The sequence below is a fragment of the Somniosus microcephalus genome, chromosome 13 (assembly GCF_052327205.1).
Source record: "Somniosus microcephalus isolate GS21.2 chromosome 13, FLI_Smic_1.0, whole genome shotgun sequence".
NCBI lineage: Eukaryota > Metazoa > Chordata > Chondrichthyes > Squaliformes > Somniosidae > Somniosus > Somniosus microcephalus.
The window spans coordinates 29,473,574-29,492,627 of NC_140999.1; the positions used below are offsets into that span (position 1 = coordinate 29,473,574).

The 19,054-nt window shown below is 46.5% G+C and overlaps 1 protein-coding gene across 1 annotated transcript in view; it reads left to right on the top strand.

Moving 5' to 3' along the window:
• LOC147108173 (unconventional myosin-Vb-like) overlaps positions 1–19,054 on the top strand; it is a 196,481-nt gene that overhangs the window by 44,360 nt on the left and 133,067 nt on the right. The window contains exons 7-8 of the mRNA XM_086004704.1: positions 1,566–1,647; positions 2,835–2,939. Of these exons, the coding sequence (XP_085860830.1) occupies positions 1,566–1,647; positions 2,835–2,939 (187 nt within the window). The remainder of the gene's footprint in view (positions 1–1,565; positions 1,648–2,834; positions 2,940–19,054) is intronic.

The window sequence follows — 19,054 nt, forward strand, 5'->3', positions numbered from 1 at the left end:
CAAATTCCGTTTGAATAAAAATTGCCTGCAGTGCAGTTTAAATAGCTTAATTCAAACTACTGGATAGTTCAATTTTTTCAAGCAAAAGAAAAATTCAATTTAATTTGAGTGCACTGTGTGCTGTTATCTGATCTATGATCTATAGTCTGGCAATAGATCCCTTTCTGAAGGGGAAGGAGGCTCTGGTTTGAAGCTTGTTGGTATGTTCATGCTTGCAAGCAGTCTGCTGGCTGGCATGGTAAGCTCTCTCTGCTCCTGGTCTAGATCTCTCAATCAAATTTTAGACCCCCTGATTTCTTGATGCTTTTCCCTACTGGGTGTGAGTTACTGCTTTAAATGTAGACATTTTACGTGTTTCCTGTGTGCTTTATGTATAATCCATCAGAATTGTGCTTTATTTTTCCCATTCTGGATAACTGACCTTGTGATTTTACAACCAGCAGAAAAGTTAGTATAACCTTTTAAATGCAGCCAATAAATGCATATTTTATAGGGCCTGATGACATGGTAGAATTTTAACATGGTGTAGATACTTTCAGTGCACCATCTTTGACTCTGCTGGACAGCTCTCTGCACAGCATAAATCTTCATTTTATGCTTCTTTAAAATGTTGTGTTAGTATCATCTCCTGCCTTGCTGCGAGTCTCCTATTAAAAACCTTTATTAATATGGGTACCAAACATATGTTTTTATATTAAAAATTTGGTTAGTTTGTGATTATGGAACAAAACTTTAGGAAGTGATTCATTTATAATGGGTAATAGTAATAGAGAGAATGTTGGTCCCAAAGTACGTCCCTTTCCTATTTGTGCAAATGTCTTTTTTACTTTTCCAAGGTTAGTGAGAGCCTCCTATTCTAAAAGTGTGCAATGCACATTATCTAGACTGTTTACAGATTAATATATTAAATGCACATTTCTCCAAGGATCTCCTAGTGTAGGGCTAGCTAAAATTGTGTAATTCCTTCTCCAAGTACCTTTTTCTGCAACAGATTGCTGTTTGATATGTTAATTTATCTCCAGTGACCAACCTGAAACATCATTTGTTCATCTAATTAAAAGTATTGCATATAATCTGTTGCATGACAATCATTTGTCCCATTTTTCTGATTGGCTCAAGTAACTATTAAGTTACCTGAAAACTGCATCCTTCCTTGAAACATCTGGCTGGTTTGTTGTTCAGTTTATGCCAGGACCTCCCAACAGCAGCCCCAAGCTGCTTACTTTGTTGCTCATTGTGCCTGCCTCTGCCACACTGCTCAGTGTGACCTGTGCTCTTCTGCCCAAGACCTGTTCCAAAGTCTAAACCTGTATTCTCCTGAGTTCCCACTAGTTCAGAACTTCCTGCTTTAGTCCCAAATATAGACTCTTGCTGCTCACTCCATCCCACATGGTCATGTGTTCTGTCTTGGGCTAGCCCCTGTATGCTCTCATGATCCTTTTTGACACCATGTGCTCACTGTCTCTTGGGCTTTTTTATTCTTTTTTGCTTTCTGCCATTATGGTTCTCAAGATTTGACTTGCATCTATAATGTTTTAATTTTGCAATATTGCTTTATTTCTCAGGCGGCGGCGGAGAGGAATTATCATATATTCTATCAGCTCTGTGCCTCGGCTAATCTGTCTGAATTTTCTGAATTGGAACTTGGTAAGTACTTATCATGAGGCACATGAAGCATTAATGTAAATTGATACATATTTATTAAGTAGTCATCGAGTATACTGGATTGTAGTTCTACACTTTGGCTGTTATCCTTTGTATTTCAGTATACACATGTCTATATAAAACCACATTTTTACAAGAAGTGAGAACTACCTCTGACGTTAGATTATTAAAGAATTGCTGCTTTGTCTACTGCTGTGCTCCCACTTCATTATGGAGGCAGTAGAAGCAGAGTTGCTGAGCAGACCTGCCTGCAACTCGCAGTAACAGCCGAGTAACCTTTGTGTTTGTCTTGAGAGTCCACTAAAGATTAATGATTGATATGACCCTGCCACAATTGACTTCAGTCTTTTCCTAAATAATTTCAGGCCATTTGCTGTAATTTCTTCCCCTTTCATGTCCCTTTAACCAATAGTTAAGTGATAAATTGTTTAAGTATCACTTCTATCCTGATTTCTTCTATTATACTTGGCGCTAATGTATTGCAATTTGGGACGCAGGGTCATAGAATCACAACACAGAAACCGGTAACTTGACCTATCCAGTCGTGTCCAATATTTTTCTCCATGAATTGTCTAGTTCAATCTCGCTCTTGATTTCCTATACCTTTTTAATGCCCTCTTTTTCAAACAGTCGTCATTGAGTCCAGAAAGCATGGTGTTGGGATGTCCTCCCCTTTGGAGCAAGAGTTGAGGTGTTATTTGACCTGTAATTTGTATCCTTAATGTGGCATCATTTTTATGTAATGGTATATGTGCTTGAGTGTGTCATAAGTAATCATGACCAATAAAGTTTTGCCTCCACCAAGCCATGCAGAGAAATTCTATATGTATGGGACAGAGCATGATTATCACCAGAAAATGTGAAATCTGACAATCTGGGAATTTTTATTCCTGCTGTTGCTCAAATTCCTAACTTTATCCATTGCTGTGCTTTCTTTGTTGCTTAAACAGAAGGTATTGGGTGAGAAAGAGGAAATGTCACGAGACAGATCCGGGTGAAATGATGGGATTGTGGTTGCCACCTGCTGGTGAGCCATTGTTTTTCGAGGCACTACTGTCAACATGAGCGAGACTACTGAAACGGGGGAGGAGGTTATTGTAGTGTTTAACTTTCACAGCTTGTCATTCAGTTACTTCGTCCATAAGTTTGACTTATTCATTGTCTTCCAGGCAGTGCCAAGAATTACTTCTATGTTAATCAAGGAGGTGACATTTATATTGATGAAATGGATGATGCAGATCTTGAAAGAACTCGGAATGCCTTCTCTATGTTGGGTATGTATAGCCTAATATCAAATGCAGCAGAATGTGTGTATATCCATATTTCCTATGAGCTAATTTGATATTTTAGAGCACTGATTATGGTTCTTGTATTCTAAGGAAAGTCTAGTTTTGTGTTTTGTTCATTGTGCATATTCATCTCCAGTTTCAAATATTCTTAAGATAATTGAGAAGCATTTGTTGTGCTTTTGCATCATTTTAAAAATGCAATGGGGGAGAAATTCGGTGGAGTCACAAACGGGGCGCCAAGCTCGCTTGGGCGCTGGAATTAGCACAGCGGGCAGTTGCGACCGCCGGAAATTCAGCTTGAACGCCCCAAGAGGGACACGGGGCAAGGCTCGAGGTGCTCCGCGTCCCTCTTAGGGCGCTGAAACTGAATATCGCAGCGCAACGTGCTGCAGCGCCACACGCTGCGGCACGGCGCGCTGCGGTACTGCAGGCCTTCCTCCCATTCTTAAGGGGGAGGGGCTTGCACCAGCGCGAGCGGAGATCACGAGTGCCGGCAAAAGAGCCCGGCACCGAGAAGTGCCGGGCTCTTGGAAAACAGCTGGCACTGCCACGGGGGGAGATCAGGAGGCCGGGGGCGGAGGTGCTGGCAGGCGGCCGCCGAAAAAACGGCCGCCCCGCACCTCCACCTTAATTTGCGCCACTGCCGCCACAGGTAGGCCCCGTGAACCGGGTGCGATTTGCGAACGGCGCTACAGAGGCGGGCGCCACCGAATATAGAGAGATCGGGGCGGTAGCGCACACCGATGACGTCATCGGTGGCGGCGCAGCGCAACAGGCTAACGCCGCCATTAGCGCCCCAGCTAAATATCACGGGAGGCGTGGCCAGTGGCGCTAAAGCCACTGAGTGCCCTCTTTAGGCGCTAACTGGTGGCGCAGCCCACCGAATTTCTAGGCCAATGAGTAGATAAACTTTTCCAAGTTTTAATTGCAATTGGTAATTAAAATCATTTTAGTACCAGAAGTTGGAGGCATTCTATAATTTAGGGTTGCTGTCGATGAGAGATGATGATGCCCAACAGTAATGTATGTATTCTAATTCCAATGTAACCTTGGGAAAGGGCTCTACTAAGGTGTGTGGTTTTTTTGCCCCCAATTTTTAATGATCCAACTTCTCTAATAACCCAACCAATGTGGAGGGTTCATGCTTTCGGTTTTCAACCTTGTACAAATTCACTGGAAATATCAATACTGGGTTTTACCATTATTACGCTGATTTACAAATGTATAATATCTAGTGTGCATGCACAGGAATCCATTAAATGTACAAGTGAAATAAATGTTGTACTTGTGGCCTGTATCATGTTTTCCCATTTGCCAGTAATTGCACTTCTCTCCGCTGCCCAATTTTTATTTGGGGTGGGGGAGGGAGGAGAGGAAAATTCACGAGAATTCCTTTCTTTTTGGTTATTTTCCATCCTGCAGGATGATCGGAGTAAATACAGGCTTCTCCAAATGATGGTTCTGGGACTTGAAATGATGAGTGAGTTGCAGAACTTTTTCCATAGAGGCGGGGTGGGGGGAAACATTTGAGTGCTGTGATCCAGCTCTTAAGCACAAATAGTAGCTGTGGCTGTAGAACATGAGGGCAAAAGTACAAAAAATGGAAACCCTCATCAATGGAGCCTTTTTCTTTCCATTTGCTCTGCTCTTCTCTTCCCATTCCCGTAACAATGGACAGGGTAATAATGAGAAATACTTCACTGAAAAGCAGTTAATGCTGTATTGATTAACCAGGTGTTCATACAACAGATTATTTAAAGACTCCAATTAGATGTTGAACAATGGTGGTTTACGGTTCTGTTGAAGTAACCTGAAGCTGTGGAATGTAATGGGTCCCGGTTGAATAGTGTAGATTAACATTTCTTTTTGACTCGAAGGTAACTTGCTGATTTTGTTAGTTCTACATGTTGGTTATACATTTCCCTCAGGAAATTAAGTTGGGGAGAATCTGAGCTCAGTTTATATGTTTGAAGGTGAAGAAAGTCTTTGGGGTTGAAAAGCTTCAATTGTTTTCTCATTTTATGTCCAGAGTCAGCTGGTGTCTTTTGTAAGTAAATGAGTTTAAAAACTACCCTGAAGATGATGGGACCCATATGTTTTTTAAATTCATTAAAAAAAATTGTGCTTGTTTGGGGGGGGGGGGGGGAAAGAGAGAGAGAGAGGGAATGGGAAGGGAGCAGTAAGATTTCCTGTGTGCTATGTATAAATGTATTCTGTAAGAAGGATAGTCAGTTTTAGGTATGGTGCACAGCAGATCGATCTCTCGCTCTCGCTTTCTTCCTTTCCCCCCCCCCCCCCCAGACAACCTAGAGTAGACTGCAGAACCTCATGATGTGATATCTACTAATCAGCCAGTTCAACATTGTTACATGCAACTGTCACTCATGCACCTCCTCGCTTTCTGTACTTATTGGTGTAACTCTGTATACATAATTATTACATCTGTAGGAGTCACTGGAAATAAACAGACTGCGATGTATTGACTTCTTTTTGGGTTCAATGATGAGACATTTATGAAAGAGAATGTCTTTTAATCTAAAGTCTGTTCAACTCTTTATATAGCTTTACAGGAGACACGATGCTAGTGATGCATCTAGAACGAAACTGAAACTAAACCAAACTGCTTGTCTCTGTCACATGACCTCTGGTCAGGCATAAGTAATCAATACATGCAACTATGCTGGTAAGGCATGATAATCAAACAGGCAAATAACATCACTATTTGCTGATATCATTACATCTCCCTTTCTTAAAACAAAAGTATTTTACTTTTAACTAACATGTTTTCTTTGTATTAATCTGCATTTTAACTAACACTTAATGAACTTACATTAACATTATCATTATCAAGGTTTTTTAACCTTGCTTTGTGTGTTCACATGAAATATGTAAATACACTAGAACTTGAAGAAAGAATAAGATAACATTACTTCCTTCTATAACAATAGTCCTTAAATTTGCTCAATGAGTCTCTCAGGAGGCTTCACGTGTCTTGAGGATTTTCTGATTGATTGTTCTTGAATCTGAGTTGTTGCCTCAGATGATTGGTTCTCAGCTGTGTGATCAGGTTGTTCAACAGTATCAGTCTCTTGACCTGCTGTGGCTGGTCCCATGAGAAGATCCCGATGATTTCTTCTCACAACAGCACCCTCATCTGTCTGAATGGTGTATGATCTTGGTTGAACTTCACCTCTGGACAGTTCCCTTCTGAGTCCATGTGTTTGTTTTGTCTTTGAACCTTACTTGGTCACCAGTGTGGAGTTCAGGTAGGTTTTGTGTTCCTCTGTCATAGTAGTACTTTTGCTTTTCTTTCTGTTCTTTGAACTTCCTCACTTTCTCCCCCTCTTTTGTTTTCAGGAGGTTCTCCGGGATGGGTAGGTTTGACCTTAGCAGACGTCCCATCAGGAGTTGGGCTGGTGACATACCACACTCGAGCGGCGTTGTGCGGTATACAAGCATGCTTTGGTAGAAGTCAGTTCCACTGTCTTTTGCCTTGTACATCAGTCTTTTCACTGTCTGGACTGATTTTTCCACTAGTCCATTGGACTGTGGATAGTGAGGACTTGACATTGTGTGGACAAAGTCCCACTCTTTGGCAAAGTGTCGGAAACTTGCATTGTAAAACTGAGGTCCGTTGTCTGTGAAGACCTCGCTTGCCACGCCATGTCTGGAGAATATGGCTTTCATACATGTTATCACAGCATCTGCAGTGGTAGTGTACAGTCTACAAACCTCTGGATACAGGGAGTAATAGTCTGTTACTACAAGATAGTCCTTCCCTTGACCTACGAATAGGTCAGCGCCTACCTTCTGGTAAGGTCTGTCTGGCGCTGGGTGTGGCTTTAGTGGTTCTACCGGATTGCTTGCTTGATATTTCAGGCATATTGTGCAGTTTGACACCTCATTTGTCACATCTTGGTTGATTCGTGGCCAGTACATCACCCCTCGTGCTCTTTTCTTACACTTTTCGATTCCCAGATGTCCTCCATGGATCTTTTTTAACATCTCTTTTCTCAGACTCTTTGGGATAACTATTTTACTTCCTTTGTAGATGATGTCTTTGACCACTGATAGTTCTGCCCTGCAGTTCCAGTACTCTGCCATGTCAGGTGAGCAGTCTTGCTTCATGTTGGGCCATCCATCCAAGATGCTTTTCCTCAGTTGTCTCATTGTTTCAGCTTTGTTTGTCTCAGTCTTTATGAGCTCCATTTTTGCATCTGCTATGGGCAGTGCACTTGTGATCATGTCCACGTAGGCGTTCACTTTTTCATCCATTGTGGTGTTTGCGGGCTCACTTGGGTCTACAGCTCTGGACAACGTGTCTGCTGTATACATCAGCTTACCCGGTGTGTACGCAACATTCAGTGTATAGCGTTGCAGCCTGATCATCATTCTTTGTATTCTAAGCGGACAGCTATTTAGTGGCTTTTGGAACAATGCAATCAAGGACTTATGGTCAGTCTCTACACTGATTGCTTGTCCTGCCACAAACTGGTGAAATCTTTCACAGGCGTATGTGATGCTGAGCAGCTCCTTTTCTATTTGAGCATATCGCGTCTCCGCGTCTGTCATTGAGCGCGATGCATATGCAATAGGTTGCCAGTAGTCATATTGTTGCAGAAGAACGGCACCGAGCCCACTCTGTGATGCATCTGATGATATCTTGATGGGTCTCGCTGGGTCATAAAACCTCAGAACTGGTTCCTCTGAGCAGTTTCTTTAGATCGCTCCATGACTTCTCATGCTCATGATTCCATTCCCATTCTATGTTCTTTTCAGTTAGTCTTCTCAGTGGCGCCATCTTTTCTGAGAGGTTGGATATGAATTTACCCATGTAGTTGATCATTCCATTAAACCTCTGCACGTCCTTTTTGCATTGTGGCTTTGGCATATTCTCAATGGCGGACACCTTTCTGGGATCTGGTCTGATGCCCTCACTGCTAAGGATATCTCCCACGAAGTCAGTTCTGTCACCCCGAGCTGGCATTTCTCTCTCTTTAGCTTCAGGTTTGTTTTCCTTGTTGCTTCCAGCACTTTTTTCAGTCTCTCGTCATGCTCAGTTCTCGTGGTTCCCCATACTATGATGTCATCCATTGATGTATCAACTCCCTCCAGGTGCTCATAGATCATATGAATAGTTTTGTGATACACTTCAGGAGCTAAGGCAATGCCAAATGGTAACCTTAGGAATCTGTATCTGTGCACGTTCAACAGTCCATTTGGCAGTCTTGAACTTGCTTCGTCCAATTTCATCTGCCAAAATCCTGATGATGCATCTAACTTGCTGAAATACTTTGCATTTGCAAACTGTGCCATGATTTCCTCACGTGTAGGAAGCTTGAAGTGCTCTCTCTTTATTGCTCTGTTTAGATCTCTTGGATCCAGGCAAATTCTGAGCTTTCCATTCTTTTTGTCCACTACGACGAGGGAACTCACCCACTCAGTTGGCTCATCTATCTTTTGAATCACGTTCAGGCTTTCCATCCTGTCCAACTCTGCCTTCAGTTGCTTTTGAAGAGCAAACGGAACTTTTCTGCATGGATGTATGGCCGGTGTCATACTTTTATCTACTCTGATCGTGTGTTCTCCTGGAATGCAGCCTAGACCCTTAAATAGGTCTTTGTACTCTTTCATGAGTTCATCATAGACTGTCTCTCCTTCGCTTTCCACAACGAGGACTCTCTTTACCAGGTTCAGTCTCTCAGGCTTTTAAACCTAGTATGGCTTGCACATCCTTTGGCACCACGATTAATGCTAGCGTGTGCTCTCTGTCCTTGTGTGTTACTTTGACAATGCATCTTCCTTTCACTGGTATTTCAGTACCTGAGTATCCTGTCACTTTCACTTTGATTCCATGTATCTGGTCTGGGTCTAATTTTCTTAAAATCAGTCTCTGATATCACATTAACTTGTGCTCCAGTATCCAATTTAAATGGAATATGTATGTCATTCACTTTTAGTGTCAACATCCAGTCTCCTCCTCTTTGTTTTCAGACACAACATCTACATTGAACTCCTCTATCTCGCTTTCATCTACTGTATGGACCTTGCTTTGTTGCGCTTGGTTCTTACAGCAACGGGCATAATGGTTGTTTTTGTTGCAACTATTGCATGTTTTACCATATGCTGGACACTTTCTTGGTGGATGCTGTGTACCGCATCGACTACATGACTTTCGATTGTCCCTTTTCATTTTCGTTCGCTGGCCACGCCTCTTTTTTCACATTGGCGCTCTTTTTGTTAAACGGTTTGTATCCGTTCATTCTCACTGCATCCACGTTGCAGCTATTGTCACTGAACAGCTCCTTTGCCTGCAACTTCACAGTCTCTGTAGCCCTACACAGTGCTATGGCTTTTCCCAGGTCTAGATCTTGCTCTCTTAGCAGTCTTTCCCTTAGACCATTATCTGGAATACCACACACCAGTCTGTCTTATCAGCGAGTCTGTCAGTCCCCCAAATTCACACGATTTGCTTCTGTTTCTCAGTTCAGTCACATACTGATCAATAGTCTCGCCCGTTTTCTGTACACATGTGAAAAATCTGTGCCTCTCAAACGTCACGTTACATTTAGGTATGCAGCAGGCCTCAAACTGTTCCATTATTTTATCTAGTTTCATTTTGTCTCCATCAGCAGCGAATGTGAAGTTATTATACACCTCCAGCGCTTCATCACCCACGACATGTAAGAACAGTGATGATTTCTTTTTATTACTTTTCTCGTCCGCTCCGATTGCCGCTAAATACAACTCTAAACGTTGTTTGAATCTCCTCCAATTTTCAGCCACATTACCTGTCAACTGAAGCGTCGCCGGTGGGTGTAAACCTACCATTTTTCACTTAGTTAGCTATTCTCCAATGGTAAGCAACGATGTGCTCTTTTGGCTTGCTAATTTGTGGAGAGCTGATTTAACTTCAGATTTTTTCTCTTCATCTCTTTCAATCACTTCTGACACCATGTATTGATTTCTTTTTGGGTTCAATGACGAGACATTTATGAAAGAGAATGTCTGTTCAACTCTTTATACAGCTTTACAGGAGACACGATGCTAGTGATGCATCTAGAACGAAACTGAAACTAAACCAAACTGCTTGTCTCTGTCACATGACCTCTGCTGGTCAGGCATAAGTAATCAATACATATGCAACTATGCTGGTAAGGCATGATAATCAAACAGGCAAATAACATCACTATTTGCTGATATCATTACATGCGAGACTTTCATAGCAGCAAAGAAAAACGCGTGTTAGCTTTATTAACTCTCCGCATGGACTGAGGGACTCGGCCTCGTCGCAGGGCTATGACGTCATCACACAATCGACTACTCTTAAAGGGACTCTGCCCCGATAACCCAATCAAGTTCCATACATAACGTGGAGCGATAACAACATTGGCTATACATAGTGAATTGTGTTACTGTCCCTATGTGGTCTCCTCCACATACATTCCCCCCAGAATTCACTAGGACTGGCAATGTCAGTCGTTGAGGGGCCCGGATCACACGGCCGAAACAGCGCCTTAAGTCCGGGTCGGGGACTGGGGTGTCGCAGGAGGGTCCCTGGGCACTCTGTGGTGGACTGAGGGTGCAGAAGCTGGAGGTCGGCCCCACCGCGGGGGCTGAGCCAACCCAACGGGTCGGTCCAGATCCAGGTGGGCCGGCTTAAGACGGTCCACGGAAATGTAGTCCGGCTTACCGCCGACATCTACCACGAAGGCCTTGTCTCCGGCTTCCAGGATGCGGAATGGTCTGTCGTAGGGTGGGTGAAGAGGTCCCCGGTGGGCGTTGTGGCGGATGAAAACGTACTCTGCCGCACGAAGGTCGGGCGGAACGTGGGACTGAGGGAGACCGTGCTGCAACGTGGGCACCGGCCCGAAAACCTTGGCGTTGTCCAGGAGGGCGAACCGCTGACGGGCTGCGGACCAAGGGTCTGTGGCGTTGTGGACAAAATCCCCGGGAACCCGTAGACGAGCTCGGTGGACAAGGACTGGAGGTCCTCCTTGGGGGTGGTCCTGAGTCCCAGCATGACCCACAGGAGTCTGTCGATCCAACTGTCGTCCCGGAGGCTGGCCCGGAGCGCGGCCTTCATGGAGCGATGAAACTGTTCGCACAGCCTATTAGCCTGAGGGTGATGTGCGGTGGAGTCTCAACCCGAGGCCTTGGGCGACAGCGTTCCAGAGCTTCGACATGAACTGGGGTCCCCGGTCGGCGGAGACGTTAGATGGGTTGCCCGGTTCGGCGCCCCAAGTGTTGATGAACGCCCGAGCCACATCAGCGGATGTTATTGACGACAGTGGGACGGCTTCCAGCTATCGGGTGGTTCTGTCGACCATCGTGAGGAGGTGGGTGAACCCGCGGGAGGGCGGCAGGGGCCCCATCAGGTCCACGTTAACATGGTCGAACCACCTCTCGGGCACCGCAAAAGGCGCCAACGGGGCCTTAGTATGGCGATGCACTTTCGAGCGCTGGCATACCACGCAGGTATTGGCCCAGTCACAAACTTCCTTCTTGAGCCCATGCCAGACTAACTTAGCCGCCACCAGCTTCTGTGACTGCTTCCTGCCCGGGTGGGAAAGGCTATGGATGGCATCGAAAACCTGCCGTCTTCCACACGACGGGGCGTGGCTGCCCAGCGGAGACATCTCACGTGGTGCCAGTATCGTCGAACGCGACGTCCGCTAACTGAAGGCCCGTGACAGCCGTCCTGTAGGCCCGAACGTCCGGGTCGGAGGCCTGGTCGGCAGCCATGCGGGTGTAGTCGATGCCGAGGTTTACGGCGCTGGCGACGGCCCGGGAGAGACAGTCGACAACAGGGTTGTTTTTCCCAGCCACATGCTGGATGTCCGTCGTGAACTCTGAGATGAAGGAAAGCTGGCGCTGCTGATGGGCCGACCACGGCTCGGAAACTTTGGCCATGGCGAAGGTCAACGGCTTGTGGTTCACGAACGCCGTGAACGGGCGGGCCTCCAGCAGGAAACAGAAGTGTCAGACGGCGAGGTAGAGGCCGAGAAGCTCGCGATTGAAGGTGCTGTACTTCCACTCGTTGGGGCGGAGCTGCCGGCTGAAGAAGGCGAGCAGCTGCCAGGTGCCGTTGACCCACTGTTTGTGGACGGCGCCGACCGCATAGTCTGAAGCGTCAGTGGTGAGAGCGATCGGCGCATCGGGCAACGGATGCGCCAGCATAGCCGCGTTAGCCAGGGCCCTTTTCGTGTCCGTAAAAGAATTGGCCATCTCTTCAGACCAGTTGACAGCGAGCTTGGCGGGCTTGCCTTTGAGGGCCTCATAAAGGGGCCGCTTAAGCTGGGCTGCCCGGGGAACTAAGCGATGATCAAAGTTCACCATGCCCAAAAACTCCTGCAGGGCCCTCACGGTGAGGGGTCGCGGAAAATTCTTCACTGCCTCCACTTTCGACGGCAGTGGCACCACCCTGTCCTTCGTGATGCGGTGCCCAAGAAAGTCGATAGAGGACAGCCTGAACTGGCACTTGGCCTGATTGACGATTAGGCCATGCTGGCTGAGGCGTTCGAAGAGAGTCCGGAGGTGGCACACATGCTCCATCCTGGAGGCACTGGCGATGAGAATGTCGTCCAGGTAGACGAACAGGAATGGCAGGTCCCGTAACACGGTGTCGATTAGTCATTGAAAAGCCTGAGCGGCGTTTTTGAGATCAAATGGCATACGGAGGAATTTGAACAGCCCGAACGGGGTGATCACCGCAGTTTTCGGGACGTCCTGTGGCCAAACGAGGACATGGTGGTAACCCCGAACGAGGTCCACTTTAGAAAAAACAACTTTCCCGGCCAGGTTGGCGGAAAAGTCCTGGATGTGTGGAATCGGGTAGCGGTTGTAGCGTCGTTCAGGCGCCGGTAATCGCCGCACGGGCACCAACTGCTGCCTGGTTTCGGTGCGATGTGGAGGGGCGAGGCCCACGGCCTGTTCGACTGGCGAATGATGCCGAGGCGCGCCATTGTGTCGAACTCTGCTTTAGCGATGGCGAGTTTCCCCGGGTCGGGGTGTAGACAGGCGGACCAGTGGTCGGGATGTGGTGTTATACCCCGTGCTTGGTGGCGGCGGACGAGAAAGTGGGCTTTGTGAAGTCCGGGAAAACTCGTCGGAGGCAGAGAGTGTGCTGGCCAACTTTGTCGTGCTGGAACCACTGAGCGAACTGAAAGTCTCGGCGTTGACGAGACGTCGGTTCTTGACGTCCACCAAAAGGCCATTGGCGCAGAGGAAGTCAGCGCCGAGGAGGGGGGTGGACACTTTCGCTGTAACAAAGTCCCAAGCGAAACGCTGCCCGCCAAAACGCAGCGCCACGCTCCGTTTCCCGAAAGTACGGATGGAACTGCCGTTGGCGGCTTCGAGGGCGGGGCCGTAGTTCACCCCTGTATGTCTATGTTTGACGCGGGCAGGACGCTCACCTGGGCACCCATGTCGCAGAGAAAACTACGTCCAGAGTCCGTGTCCGTAATGAATAACAGACTACCTGAACGGCCGACAGCCATGGTAGCTAATGAGTGGGCCTTCGCGTTTCCTGACGCGGTAAAGCTGCACAGGGGCCGGCACTTCTTAGCGTTGGGGCCGAACTGCGCGTGGTAGAAGCACATGCTTGGGGGCTGCCGCCATTGGGCTGTGGTGGTGGGGGCAGGGCCGCGCAGCACTGTTGCCCGGCGGAGAAAAATTTGTCGGCCTCCTTGGCCAGGGCGTGGAAATCACTAATGAGAGTTGGTTAAAGCCGACCGTACCTGCCCTGGCAGCTGTTGTAGGAACAGTTCTCGGAAGAGGAAGCACGGCTTGTGCTTGCCCAGGAGGGTTAACATGTGGTCTATCAGTTCAGAGGGCTTGGAGTCGCCAAGCCCGGGTAGAGAGAGAAGCTGGCATGCGCGCTCGGGTTCAGTTAGTCCAAAAGTCTCTAGGAGATGCGTTCTCAGCTTTGCAAATTTGTGGTGCTCCGGGGGGTCCTCGGGGCAGGCTCACGACTCTGGTCGTGGTGGAGCTGCTGAGAGCAGAGATGACGTAATAATACTTCGTGTCGTCCGCGGTGATGTCTCGGAGTGCAAACTGAGCCTCGGCCTGGGTGAACCAAGCGGCAGCCTGCCGTTCCCAAAACTCCGGTAATTTGAGAGAAACGGCGTTCGTCGCCATCACGTCGGGGTCACCAATGTAGGAGTCGCTGGAAATAAACAGACTGCGAGACTTTCATAGCAAAGAAAAACGCGTGTTAGCTTTATTAACTCTCCGCATGGACTGAGGGACTCGGCCTCGTCGCAGGGCTATGACGTCATCACACAATCGACGACTCTTAAAGGGACCCTGCCCCGATAACCCAACCAAGTTCCGTACATAACGTGGAGCGATAACAACATTGGCTATACATAGTAAATTGTGTTACTGTCCCTATGTGGTCTCCACCACGCATCCACTATTGCTTTAATATGAATTTTTCCACTTTCAGTGAAATCGCAATGATGGGTGTTTAAACACTCCCATTAGACACAATTCAGCGCTATCTCGGCAGGAGCAGTTGTCCCTCAATGATATGGGAGGGAGAACACCAATCGACGTTGCTAGCTTTATCTACAGCAGAAAAAAAATTAGATGAGGTAAATAGTTTCTCTGGTCACATCACTTTTGTTTGAACAGTCCCCCTTCACTGTACTAGCACTGATATTGGAGAGAGGGAAATCTGTAAGTATGATAACTGCTCTTTTACCATTATCATTGGGTTCAGGTTCCCCCAGAATCTTAGTTGTAATGTTCCTGGTTACTGACGCACAGAAATCTACCTGATGGGCTTTTTTTTTTTTTTGAGTGCAAAATCCCTCATGACTACTGTAGTTATGAATGGAGTTAAAAAAAATTAATCTTCCATTTTATCTACTTTGTGGAAGCTGCTGTTTTATTTTCGACTAATTACTAAATTAATGAACATCTCAGTTTGAATGTGATGTGGTTTGAATTGATTTTTTTTAAACAGGTGATGGTTGTAGCTTTAAGGAAGAATCCAATCCTACTTAAAATGTATGTGAATAGTTTCTTCAACAGAATCCTTTGCCAATTATCTAAACTAGGGGGGGAATTTTGCCAGCGCTCGGGGGGCGGGTTTGGAGGCGGAACCGGTGGCGAAATTCCAAAGATTGACAGCGGGTCCCGAACCCGTTGTTAAGCCACCTCCAAACAATCTTCCTGGGTGTCGGGTCCCTGATTTGTGCAAGGACCTGACACCTAGCGGCGGGAAGAGGATTATAGGCACTCAACTGCTTGTTAACAGGTTGTCCACAGGCAGTTAGAGGATTTTTTTCAATTTTGACCGGTCTACTGCGGGCTTCCCGATGACCGGACACTACGCCAGGTAAGTGTGGCGTGCTGTGGGTCTACTGTAATGCTTCTTCATTGATGACGGTTGCAGAAGTGGTGTGAAGGATCCAATGGTACACTGGTGAGTTTGAGGCAAGAAAATGTTGGGAAAATCATTTTTAATGTATTTAGACTTTTCTGTAGGTAACAAGTTTTGAAGTGTTTGTGTAGTCCCACCTCATTGGAGGAACCTCTCACCAATGACATTGCTTCTGTAACTTCACCTGCAGCTGCCATCTGTTCTAGCCTAAGGAGGGAGTCACTGGAGAGCCTGTGTGCAAGGGCTCACCTTTGTACAGTGATTCAGTGTTTGCAGCACCTCAATGCTGTCAAACACTGAAAAATCATGTCAAAAAAAATTGTGTGGGCCCCTTAAGAAAACCGGCAGATGACATGTCATCAACTGACGTCATCTGACACTGGCTTTCTCTTAATTGGCCGGCAAGCCCGCAGGGCAGTCTTAACAAAGCCAATTGGCGCAAAATAGCGTTCGTGTGTCAGACATCATTGGGGGTGGGATCGGAACCCGGAAGGCAGCTGTCCTCCCCAAGCCGCATCGAAAGGTAAAATCCAGCCCTATACGTCCAGTGTGTGGAATTTTTCTCATCGTGTGATAGCTTTTATTTTTGCTAGCGGTAGATTAACTTAATCATGGACAGTTTCTGCAGTACAAAATATTGCTTCCAATCCAGGGATCTAGTTTGAACTGTTGCTTCTAACTGCTTTCCAGAAGCGCAATATTGCTGTAAATGTTGCAGCTGATTTTTTTTTCCTGCTCTCTCAACCCCCAAGTGCAGTTGCAGAGAGATCTTGTGTTTTGAGGAAACCTATTGAAATGCAGTTTATTAAACAAAGATTTGATATCCCTTTCAATAAGTCCAGATGTAACGATATTTCATTTGGACACACCCTTGGAAAGTACAAGGCTGAAGAGAAGTATAAAATAACCAAGAGACTTATGGAATACAGGAAATAATTTGCTGCAAACTTGAAAGATCTAGCTCCAAGTTTGAGTGGGTTCCTTATGTTTTCTTTTACCGAATCTCATAAGTTGGAGGTATTCATTACTTCTCTCTCTCTCTCTCTCTCTCTCTCTCTCTCTCTCTCTCTCTCTCTCTCTCTATAAATCCGGTAAATTGTATTTGAGCTGATGAATTGTTTATATAGTTATCGGTGACCTCCATTTTATCCCTAGTTCATAGAAACGCTGTTTCTTTTTTTCCTCCTCCCTTCCCTACCGCACCCCCCCCGGGTTTACGTTAGCACCTTTTTCGGTTAAAATGAGCGTGCAGGCTGTACTGAAAAAGTATGGCAGGTGGGATTCTATGTATAAAAGTTGTTTTTGGTCACATGCAGAACAGCATGTGTCGTGTCCGAATATCAATAATACACGGACTGCAGGAGAACAATAATAACAGGTATTTACTGAACAGAGGGTAACTTAAGACTGACGTACAGAAGCCTGCTATGGCTTTATATACAGGGGTGGTCACTGCTGGTACTGCAGTATAGAATCAGTTCTTCTCTTAAAGGTACATACACAACAATTCCTCCCCTTTTTAGATAAACAGTACATAACATTCATTTAACAACTAAATAATAACCAATTACAATTACAATTTTCTCTGTACTATATACATCAACTGAAATAATCATTTATAAGTTCAGTCTTTGAGGAGGCTTCCTGATCCTGACTGGATAGCGCCTTTCTCGAGTATCCTGTTCTTGCGGCGGAGTTGATTCTGGCTCATTGGTTGGTTCGTCAGCTTCCAATACCACTGCTTCTGAGGTAGACGCAATCTGTACTTCGGGTTGATTACCAGGTGCACCTGCTCGTGGTATGGGTTTGGCTTGTTCCTGTGACTCTAGAATCTGGTCAGCATGGCGTCTCACGATGCTCTCTCCAACGTCCACTGTGTACATTAGTGGTCCCTGCTGTGTGCATATCGTTCCTGGCTGCCATTTTTCTGTTCGGTAATCGCGGGCCAAGACTGGTTGCCCTATCTTAAAGCTTCTGGTTGGCTTCTCATTTATGTGCTGGAATTGCTTATCCTCAACATCTCGTCGATGTTTGGTTTGAGCAAATCCAGGCGACATCTTAGCCTTCGGTTGAAGAACATTATGGCTGGAGCTTGGTTGGTGACTGCATGTGTCACATTCCGGTAAGCAAACAAGAAATTATCCACCTTGTGTTGTAGTGGTATGTCGTCGTTATACATTGCCTTTATTGCCTTTTTAAAGGTCTGAACAAACCTCTCAGCCAATCCATTTGTGGCTGGATGATATGGGGCAGATGTGTAATGTTTCACCCCATTATTCCTCAGAAACCTCCGGAAATCCTCGGACACAAACTGTGGCCCATTGTCGGAGCAAATCTGTTCTGGCAAGCCATTCCTGGCGAAGATGGTCCGTAGGACTGCAATAGTTTGCTCCGTGGTGGTGGAGGACATTTTGATGACCTCTGGCCATTTCGAATGGGCGTCCACAGCGATTAGGAACATTGAGTGCATAAATGGACCAGCAAAATTAATGTGTACCCGTTGCCATGGAGGTTGCCAACGGGCATGGATGTAGCTGTGCCTGTGGTGGAGCGTTTTGGACCTTCTGGCATCCTGTGCATCTCTTGGTCATATCCTCGATTTCTTTATCAATTCCCGGCCATCACACAAACGCCCTGGCTAGGCTCTTCATTTTTACCCCTCCCAGATGACCCTCATGAAGCTCATTGAGCGCACTATCTCTCAACTTGGGTGGAATTACCACTCGGGATCCACACATCAAGGTTCCCCGGCACACTGACAGCTGTTCTCTCCTTGGCGAGAATGCTGGCAACAGTGAGTCGCCATATGCTGGCCATCCCTTCACCGTCAAATCGTAGACCCGAGAGTGTGTCTGGTCATTTCGGGTTTCCTTCTCTATACTCGAGTTTGTAACAGGCAAACATTCGACTATGGTCGCATGGAATATCTCAACAGGGTCCACTGCCGGTGTTTCTTCTACCGTAGGCAACGGTAGGCGCGACAGGCCATCAGCGTTTCCATGCTGTTTCGTACCCTTGTACTCTATGTCGTACTGATGTGCCCCTAGAAAAAGTGACCATCTTTGCAGCCATTGTGCCGTCATCACCGGAACGCCCTTTTTTGGGTTAAAAATGGAGACCAGAGGCTGCTGATCAGTCAGTAGGGTGAATTTCTGCCCGTGCAGATAGTGATTGAACTTCTTCACCCCCCACACCAGGCTAAGGGCCTCCCTGTCAATCTGGGCATAATTACGCTCGGCTGAGGTTAACGAGCGCGACGCAAAGGCTATTGGCCTCTGAACCATCAAGGAATTTGTGACAGCACCGCTCCGATGCCGTAGGGAGACGCATCACATGCTAACCGATTCGGTAGTGTTGGATTGTCGTGGGCCAATACTTCTTTTGAAGTGATTAGGCATTTACATTTCTGAAAGGCACGATTACACTCATCACTCCATTTCCATGTTACTCCAGTTTGCAGCAGGGTGTTCAGTGGGTGCAGAATTGTAGATAAATTCGGCAAGAACTTATGGTAGTAGTTCACCAACCCGAGGAACGACCTCAGTTGCGACACATTTTCCGGTGCTGGAGCCTTGACTACAGCCTGAACCTTGTCCGGCGACTTATGCAACCCCTCCTCATCAATCATGTGGCCACAATACGAGATTTGCCTCCTGAAGAACTCGCATTTGGGGCGGTTGGCTCGTAGCCCATATTCCTGTAATCTAGT